The sequence below is a fragment of the Mastigoproctus giganteus genome, chromosome 14, assembly GCF_048544385.1.
Source record: "Mastigoproctus giganteus isolate SK-2022 chromosome 14, ASM4854438v1, whole genome shotgun sequence".
NCBI classification, from domain to species: Eukaryota; Metazoa; Arthropoda; class Arachnida; order Uropygi; family Thelyphonidae; genus Mastigoproctus; species Mastigoproctus giganteus.
The window spans coordinates 42964546-42975331 of record NC_143588.1 but is presented as its reverse complement, the minus strand read 5'-3'; the positions used below and the strand labels follow the sequence as shown (position 1 = coordinate 42975331).

The window sequence follows — 10786 nt, the reverse complement described above, 5'->3', positions numbered from 1 at the left end:
AAAATATCAATTATATTAATTGGTGATGTGAGAAATATATAGTTAAAGGGTCATTGGGATTGGTTTCTTATTTTTTTTTGAATAACTAAAGTAGTGCTGTGAGAAAGGCAGTGATGGTGTAAAACACCCAGTTCTTGGCAGAGAAGAGTACCCCCCCCCCCTCCAAGATATCTGTTAAATTGTTTGGTTAAAACATAGGTATAACAAAAGTAGGAAGGACTCAAAATCAACTGTACAATTGGGGTGCCATAGTATTACTCTGTGGTCTTAAATTTAAATAGTCTAATTGTAGAGTTTTTTTTTTTTTTTTTTTTTAAGAACTATAATCTACTGTAGTAGCATTTAGTATAGATTATCAATAAGTTTTTTTACTATATGACAGCTGACTTTTCTAACTACAGAAACCTACAGTATGTTATCTACTGCAAATAGGAATATATTTATTAGAAGTCATGCTCTGTAAATAAGGAACAGATAAGGATATGGAAAAATTATATATATATTCATACAACTTAATAAATTTTTAAGTTAGGAAGATGCTTAATTAAAATTAATATGCATATTAGTTAATTACAGATGTTTTAAAATTGGAATAGGTTACATTAAAAGCAATTTAATTTTTTTAGTCTGAATTGCTTGAAATGAAATTTAACACATTCCATAAACTTAAATTTACAGTTTTGCTATGACAGAGTGCAGTTCTTTGGAGAAGAGTGCTAGAAGAACTAAATCCCATCTAATAAAGCAATATGCTTGACTACTTAAATGAACATATATAATAAACAATTGTTCACCTCAGAAAAATATATGGTAAGTGCAATTGTTTTTAATAATTTTAAATAGCTTTGTGACTTTCATTTGAATATGAGAAAGACAATCATTGATTTAATATAATTCATAAACTTTTTTATATTAATATACATTAATAGCAGCAGACAGATACAATCTGCATGTGAAACATGTACACAAGAAATATTCTGTCCAATTAAAACTAAATAAAATATTCTGTTTTGTTAATATATGTACAAGTATTTAACATAAATATTTTGTGTACCCAAAAATAAGCTGCATACTTTAAATACACCTAAACAGGAACTTTACAATGGTATACAACCACAATATATTAATAATCATATAAGTATATTAACAATTATTTAAACTTCTTTTCATAAGCAGAACTATACATTATTCACAGTTTTTAAGGTTATAAAAATATATCTCTCATCACCTTGAGATTTCAATTATTATTTGTAATGCAATCTCAAAACATTTTTAAGTAGGCATACGTGTGAAGTTATTTTGTATTTTTAATAAAAATGTCCTAACTACAACAAATAAAAATGTAACAAAAGAAATGCTTATGTATGTACAGTAAAAAAAAAAAAAAAAAAAAATCTATGTCATAGTAATGTTGCTACTTCTTTTAAACTTCGTGCACTTGTCCTTAATAGGAACTGCAAATGAAATTCTTCAAAAGCAGTTGTGGTGGTTGTCTGAATATTCTGTTCCATCAACCCCTCAAGGCACTGTGACCTTTCTAAGTCAAGCCATCGCTGAATAATATCTTCTGTTTCTATGGTATTTTTCCTTGAGTCTTCAAGCAGATCTTTCACTCCCCATAACATATATTCTAACAACATCTTAGCTTGTGACAATGAGAAAGCCCTTTCTTGAACGAGAATATTTGATATATTAATGAATACTTTAGAAGGTATGCATTTTCCATCTGCAGCTAAAAATGGGGAGTCTGATAAGTTTTCCACTCTGTCGACTTTCAGTAGTTGTAGCAATAAAGTTAATGCATAGTGACAAAGAGAGGTTTTGTGAATATCAGTGTCTGGAACAATTACACTGTTATTTTGTTCAAGAAAAATGACATCTGAGAGAAGTATTAATGTATACAGTTTATCCTTATCACCTTTGGCTAGAAACAAGTTGTGGAAACTTGAGTCAATTACTTCTGTTCCTTGTGCTTGTAAACTTTTTAAAATAACAATAAGCTGTAGTAAAATGAAACACACTATTCTCATGAACTGTTCATGGTCACAAGAGTAAAGACTATCAGCTTGTTTTAGAAAATTTTCAATAGTAGCTATTTTAGTTCTTTCCAGCACAAATACGGTTACCAAGATCATTTCTTCTGTATGTACTTGGTTGGGAATATAGCACCCTGGTATGCTAGCATTGAAGTGACACAGAAAAGGATTCTTTATGGAACAGGTGCTGTTTAAAGAAGTACTGCAGTCCTGAAGAGAAATCTAGAAAAAGATGTTAAAAGTTTAATCAGTTATTTGCTAATTAAAGTTATTATTATTACAATACTAATTTATAAGCAATCAATATTATTTTTTTAACTGAATAACATTTGTTCTGATTAATAATACAAGGCAAATCATAAGTCACTTAATTTCATTTCAGTATTTCAAGAGAAAGAATGAAAATTGGTTTACATTATCATTAATTAAATAACAAAACCAAGTTAAAAACTATAACCAAACAATATTTTTTGAATTGGTTTATACGTTGACATACTTTTTTTGTTAACATAATTTCAGAAAATTTATCAGTGGTGAATGTCTAAAGATTTAAGTTTATAGCTATGCACCTTTTCTATGGCCGCCACTCTTCATGGACTAATGTTATTAGTGGAGTCCCCAAGGATTGAGTGCTGGGTCCATTGTTGTTTTCAATATTTATTAGATGTGTTGAAGTTTGCCTTCAGCAAGTGGGTGGTTGATTGTTGGAACAAGCTTCTATTTGTTGTTGTGGAAGTGGATCGTTTTAATAAATTCAAGGAAGAACTAGGCAAATTCTTGGAGGGAATGGATGGGGAAAGTGTGTAGGTTTTTTTTTTTTTTTTTTTTGGCTGATTGTATATAAGCTTGCTTTCTTGCATCATTTTTCACTACTACTAATATCAAATGACTTTACAGGAATTAAAGTGGAGACCTTGGAGGCTACAGTAACCTGTCCATTTGTTGGGGAATTTTCATTTAAGAAATTCTGTTACGGTGAGAGAATAATATTCTAGGGCACCATCTTTTATAAAGTATGGAACCATTCTCTATAATTTGGTGTAGACATGTTCTTGGCAATGCATGCACTGTGAAGTGACAGTGTCTCAAAGGGGGGGGGGGGGTTAAAATAGTTTTTATGAATGGGTTTCTCTCCTCCCAAACAACCACCCTTGATTCAGGTTGTGTATGGGAATTACCATATGCCCAGTAAACACAATTATGATGCTTAATATTGTCTGTGCAATGCAGATGATTCTTGTGCATCTTTTGGACAAAAGATGCACAAGAATCATCTGCATTGTCTTAGCAAATTATATTTTTCTATCAGGATAATCATCATTTAGGAGTTGATATAATTTTGGAATGTAAATGGTCTCGATCCTTAATTTTGGTAACAGAAATGAGTGATAATTTCAGTTTAGGTGATAGCTATCTTTTTAACATTTGAGGTTTATTGTGTAGAGCATTTCACCCAGCATTTAATGCAGTTTGATAAAATGAATTCTACCATTTTGAAGGTTTAAAATATTCTCAGTACTTTTTCAAATTTCACCAAAGAAAAACTGTCATCTATGCATCTGCCTCTACCACAGAATGGTGGTCACTATGAAAGACAACTAATGTGCATGTGTTACCCTTACCTCATGTTAGGAGAGAGCACCTGAATTATTGTAGACATGTTACACAGACTCAGTCAGTGCTGGTGTCTATTTTCTTTTTTTTATATTGATAAGTTCAGATTTGTCGTGTAGAAGATTTGAGATGGGTGTACATTTTCCCTCCTAACTTTTGAAAGGGATACTTATGGTGGGGGAGGACAGTGCTTTTGTTTGGGTGGGAATATCTTTGGATGGATATAACAACACTTTATATACTTTCAGGGAGGCGGAAATCACTGAAATCTTATTGTATGGATAACAAAGATAAACAACTGCCGAAAAATAAAGAGAGATGATATCCTGGATCTCTATGCAGTACTTTGTGTAGATACAATAGGAAACAATTTCATCCTACAGAACAATAATGTCCCACATTATATCAGACTGACTGACGATTATCTGCAGATGAAATCATTATGTGTATGGCATTGCCAGGATTACTTCAGTTCTATAGAACAGCACTTCTTATTTTTGGCCATGGAATCTTTTTGTAAATCTAAATGTTCTGCAGAACCTTTATATCATTAAAGACAGTGATAATTAACAATAGATTAAAAATAATAATGTACAAGTTAGTGCAAATGCATCATATTTGATGATTTGCACTAACTTGATACAGTCTAAACTCTGAATTAGCACAAATATGCAAAGGTGGCATTATTTAAGTTATATCTCATTATGTCATCATTGCATCACTAGGGTACCTACCCACCCACTGAAGAAGGGCCAGATATTCCTGAAACAGTGCTGTCTGGGTGGTGGTATCCACTGAGAATAAGTAACAACAGTCTTCTCCTTTGGTGAAGTGTTACTTATTCGAAGTAGTGCAATATCATGGCAACTCGTTGTGAAGGTATTCACAATATGAAATATAACTTAAATGATGCTGCCTTTGCATATTTGTGCTAATTCAGAGTTTAGCTGCGTACTAATATGATGCATTTGCACTAACTTGTAAATCTCTCACAGCCTGAGGCTAAAGCCCTTAACACATTTCAGTCAAAAATAATAATGTATATGTACAATCTAATTAAAAAATCCATGATAATAAATTGGTGAAATATGCAGAACCTTATGAATATTTCTTAATTTATATTAAAGTATTGTTTATGTATCTCAAAAACCTTCATCCCAGACTTCTTTCTATGCCTTCTTCCTCTCTTTCATTAAAAAAAGTGTAAAATATCTCATATCTTCTCAGCAAAAAATCTCGCAGAACCCATGGAAAACGGTTTAAAAACCTAAGGAAAACAAAATTTGAAAAAAGTAGTAGTAGAGGCATGTGATTCAAGAAAGCAAGCATATGAGCTTCCGTAGCATCAGCGAAAAAAAAAAAATTGCACACAACCATTACCTCTAAAAGTTTGTCCAGTTCCTCCTTGAATTTATTTAACTTCCATGATAGATGGAAGTTTGTTCCAGAAATTAACCACCCACTGGCTACAGGCAAATTTCCGCACATCTATTCTACAACTGCCTTTCCTGAATTTATGTCCTCTTAGGTTCGTAATCTGTGCAAGCAGAAGAATCCCATCACAATTCAGCGTGCTCAACCCATTCAAGGCTTCATACACCTAAATCAGAACACCTTGCAGGTGCCTAGTCTCCAGCCACTGCAATTTGCAGAACTAATCTAAGAGCCTTTAACAATTTAACAATTGTGCCTTTAACAATTGTGAATGTTTAGTGATGGAAATAAACAACAGAATATTGTTTAATACAGCCTAACAGCTTATATATCAATCAATTACTAATTAAATAGCTAAGTTTCACTTTGAAAATAATTCACTTTTAAATCTGCACGGTCTACACAAGAAAGAATTAAAATAAAGATAAAATATGATAAATTACTAAGATGTCACCCTATTTGGAAGTGCATTTCTAATAGAGTACAACTAGAAACACAAAGAAAATGTGCATGAAAAATAAAGCCAAAAATTAAATGGCAAGAAGTGGCCCACACTTTTCAAGGTTTTCCATTTCATCCTCAGTTGCCATACCGAATTTATGAGCAATTATACTGTGGAGGAAACACATGCACAGTGGAATCTAACCTTGGTTCAAAGTAACCAAATTTATATTCCAATTGTTGGTTCTAATATTCCATGTATTATTACATGGAATATTCCATGTGGTGTCTTCATATTTGAATTTAGAAATGGGTAAGATGTTATGGAAGCCTTAGCTATTTCTACTTAGTCTTAATTCTTTATTCTCCTTCAACGCTTCTTGAAGGGTACTTAAGAAGATAATATCAACTGAATTCAGCACCTTAAACAGAATTAATTTATAATTCTAACTTTAGTTTAGAGAGAGACCTAATGTGACCATGATCTTTTAATATAATCAAAAGAAGCAAATGGATTAATTAATTATAGCATAATATTACTACAATTAAAAGCACCTATTAACACCTATTTATGTCTAATTTTTACTGATTATTATATGTATTTTCCCCCTTTACAGTTTTTTGCCATTAGGTATGCTGAGATATGAAGTTGAAGAGGCCTCTTGTTCTGGGATCCATAATGATAAATAAACAATATGTATACAGTTCAACCGGAAAAAAGGGATCTAAGGTTTATTAGAGCTAATAAGTACAAAAGGCATAAAATAAAAATAAAAAAAATAATAAAATAAGATGAATAGAATCTTTCGAGACTAAGAGTCCCTTCTTCAGCTATAAAATATATAAATACATTACATATGGAATAGAGAATGTGTCGGGCGTGGTCATGTTAGGGAAACAGAGAGCATGCACGAGGATATGCATGTAATGCTAGAAGCATTTACTGTTGCTGTGAATGTAGCTGAAACATGAGCTGAAAGCCAGCGCTTGTCACAATGCAAGACTACAGCCTCTATGATTGGGTGCAACTGCATGCCTCTATTGCGATTGAAAACGCTATGGCATCCAGATATGTGAAGTGACTCAAGTCACAATTGTTGATGGTAGTGAGGCGATTGGTCAATGACCAATTGTATCACCATATCATGCCTGGGATTGAGATTATGCTCCATGGAACAATAATGCTCTGCAACTACAGAGTGTACAGGGTCATCTGACCAGATGGCCCTTTCATGCTCTGAGATGCTGTCATGTCATGCTGTCAAATAAAGACAAAATTGTTTAACCATTAATTCTCTATTGATGTATTAACAGCTAGCCTATTCCTTCCACTTCACCATATGTTTTTCATAAAATTAAAGATCTGCTCAGTCACTGCATCAGAATATGGGATTGATAAAATGAATTTTGTTAAATTAATGAAATTAACTGATGTGGTATCAATCAATAAAAAGTTGGGCAAGTTTTCACTGTTATGTTTAACATAGAGGGATGAGGGGTTTGTATTTATAAATTGGGATGGTTGGCCACATTAATTTTGAAGTAATAGTAGCAACTCTGTTACATTAATCTTGGCTGTTATGAGCTAAAGCCAACACTTGTTTTAAGAACCACACAAAGTACTGATAATGAACACTTTATTCACATATTATTAATGTAGATGACTAACTTGTGTAGAACAATATTCCATTCCTAACCAGAAATATAAAGAGAACATGCAGAGCCACTTAACATTGTTTTTTAACTGCACATATTAAATTTGATAGTTCTATAACTATAAAAAAAAAAAAAAAATCTGTATATTTTAAAAATAATAGAAACTTGAAAAAAAAAAAAAAAAGAAATTTTCTGGTTTTCTAATCTTATTAGAAAACCAGGAGACACGTTCAATTATTGGAAATTTCCAAATAAACTGGAACAGTTGACAGGTATGCTAATGTAATTAAATAGTTTTCATTACTTTTCTTTTATGTTATGCAAATTCTTAAGTATCAGCTCTTCATTTTATTTTTCTAAATAGGTTTTCTGAAAGAGTTTACACTTTTCATTAGGTTAATTTTAATAGATAATAAATTTGAATAAATAATTTTAATTATTTATTCAAGTTTTTCTGAGAATATATCATTGTTCAACCCCCATCCCCACCCATGCATTTTTGTGCATGCCATGTCCTTTTTTAGCCACAAATTAAGTTCTCTGTATATTGTAATATAGAAAACTAAACTTATGAAACAGCAAATAATCATGCCTTTAATACAAATAAATTAGCCACTCATATAACTTACCAGAAGAGTTACTTTTAATTGTGGCCTGTATTTAAATAAAGCATCATAAGCAATTTTATCCTCCAGAATTACAGAAATGTAATCATCTGAAACTTCAAAATCTTCCCAGCACAGCTGTTCCTTATTTGGTTTTTCAAGTAAGTGTAACCTTTTAGATAAGGCCTATAAAAATAAAAAGTTACTGAGAATATATGTCATAATTTTAGGAATAGATGAATTATGTTATATACATTCAAATACATGAAACAGAAGAAAAATACATGCTGAATTGTTTAGAACTGTTTGAAGCAATAGCCACGACTAGCCTCCAGGGACTATATCAGTTATGGGCACAAAACAATATTTACAACATAAAAATAAAATTGTTTCTGTGCTATAAATTTTCTATTAAAAATTTATAAGAATAAGATGACCCATGAAATCAGACATTAATTCGAAGCAGTTTTTCTTATTTGTAATACACAAGTGAGCTGATCATTCTGGGTGAGTACAGTCTGTCCCCAACATATGTAAGAGATATGTTGCAGGACTTATGTAAGTATAGTTTTACGTAACTCAGGAATGACTAATAAAATATTGCTACCATATCCTGATATGCCAAAATTACAAAAACCACATAATATCCTCAGAAGAATAAAAAAAAATAGTTATATACCATAACAATTAAAATCTTTATCTGGGGACAGCAGTGAAGTAGCACTGCTTTCACTTATTCCTTTTCTCTTAGGTGGCACCATGATAACTGTCAAAATGAAGTTTTCTGTGAAGAACTTCACAGGGTTAAGTTAAAAGATATGCTGTCACACCTTATGACATGTGAATGAAGCACCCACTACACGATGATATTTTGAAGCGAAGTTGTTGAAAACGGTTGGACAATGTGAATTTCAACTTCACCACAATCACCCAACGTGTAACAAATATTACATACAAAATGCAAACAAAAGCTCCCACTTCACTCTCAAACAAAACTGAATTGACTCTACAATCCAGAAAGAAAGGAAAGGATGTAGAGATGAAGGGCTAGAGTGTAATTCTCTGAAGAAAGAGCTGATGGGACACAATCTACGTGGCTTGAACGTTGTGGAGATTTCTCTGAAGTGCTTTGACATAGTTCACCCGTCTTAAACACGTCGAATATTCCTTCAGAATTTTTAAAGCAGAAATGAAATGTTAACTCTAGTTATTTACCTAGATTCTAGTTACACTGCAGATTATTATCCAATGTAGTTTGTATGGGAATGAAAATAAAAATTTATACTTATTGTTCCTTCATTCGACTTCACTCTTAAAAATTATACAGAAAGTATCTTTATGATTTTACCAAAAAAAAATTCACGTAAGTCTGAAGTTATGTAACTCGGGCTTCCATAAGTTGGGAACTAACTGTATTTCTCAGCGTATAAGTACTTGCTTGGGTGCTAGGTCACACAAACCATAGTTTTATATTGTCTACAATGATGTGAGTTTATCATTATTTTTTAGAAATGCTATAGTAACACCAAATATAAAATGGATATTACTGTACTACTTTGTAGGATTCGTGTATTAAGCCTACTCAATTTTGTACTTGTCATGAGAGAGAGAGAACAGTGGTCTTCTTTCTGAGTGTGTAAGCAAATTAGAAAAGAAAAAAATATCATCTTTAAATTTAAGCAACTTTTATAGGAGAGTAACACCCAGCTAACATTTAAACATATTCTAATAGAATGCTCTCAGTGCTCAAGTATCCAAAAAATCCAGTTTCTATTCTCTATCCAATTTGCTGGAACCTTTAACTTTATTACACATACTTGGCAAAAGTGCAAATTTTGAATAACTATTTCAATACTTGAATTGCACAAAGTTATATAACCATCTCTGAAAGACAATATAAAATTTGTGAACAGGCACAATATGGCCCAGGAGCCCCTTGTGCCAAAAATCCTCAATTACAACAATAGGAGAGTAACAAGAGAATAAGGTTAATGGCATCAAATGGCAGGGGTGTATCAAGAAAAATGATATCTGTTTGATTCTTGTCATTTGTCATGTTCTGTGTTAAGTTGGCAATGACTGGATGGTTAGAAGGTCTATATTTGGTGTGAACTCTCATTCACTTGAATTTTCAGTATGATATAATACAAAGTGTGGCTATTAACAAGATTGTTGAAACAAAATAAATATAATGAAATATTTCATACCTTACAAGTTATTCCCTTTGGTTTGCACACACTGTTCCATATGTTTTTCCAAGCGCAGAAACATTTCTGGAAGTCATCTTCTGTAAGCCCTTTTAACACTGCCCCCCCCCCCCCCCCCCAATGTCCTCAGTGGAGTGAAAATGGGTTTCCCTAACGTACATTTTTTTTTCAGTTTAGCAAAGAGAAAAAAGTCATGAGGGACTAGGTCTGGTGAGTAGGGTGCACATGCACACACACAGATTTGTTTTCTGGCCATAAACTGGTGAAGAGAGAGAGTACACATAATAGTGAACATAATGCTCAAGCATGTTGTGTATTTGAGCATTATCTTGATGGCATCCAACCACCTTCCACAATTCAGGTACTTTCCTTTGAATTTTTTCATATAGACTTGTCAGTACTTCAATGTAGTATGTTTGATTGATAGTCTGATTTGGTGGGACATATTCAGTCATAATAATTCCTTTAATATCAAAGAAAACAAGAGGCATGGTTTTAATTTTTGACATTCTTTGTTTTTTTTTTTTATCTGGGGGATTGTTTTGTCTTCCATTATATTGACTGTCTTTTATTTTATGGGTTATACTGGACTTTTTCAGAACATCGTCACAAACTTCTTCTCATTTGATCTTCATTCAAAATTTTTAGCACCATCTTGGCACACAGTTTTCTCATGCTTAACTTTTGAATTAAAATTTTTCTAATTGTTTTTTTGTCCATGTTGAGTTCTGATACAACCATTCTAATGATTAAATAATAATCACTTCTAATCATTGTCCTTATCTGGTCCACA

General features: G+C 32.2%; 1 protein-coding gene across 1 annotated transcript in view; it reads right to left on the bottom strand.

The window, feature by feature from the left end:
* Positions 1 to 1400: 1400 nt before the first annotated feature.
* The window catches only part of LOC150075087 (uncharacterized), a 119662-nt gene continuing 110276 nt past the window's right edge, over positions 1401 to 10786 (bottom strand). Inside the window, exons 8-9 of the mRNA XM_090389088.1 lie at positions 7811 to 7972; positions 1401 to 2258 (exon numbers count right to left, since the gene is read on the bottom strand). Coding sequence (XP_090245214.1) covers positions 1401 to 2258; positions 7811 to 7972 — 1020 coding nt within the window. The remainder of the gene's footprint in view (positions 2259 to 7810; positions 7973 to 10786) is intronic.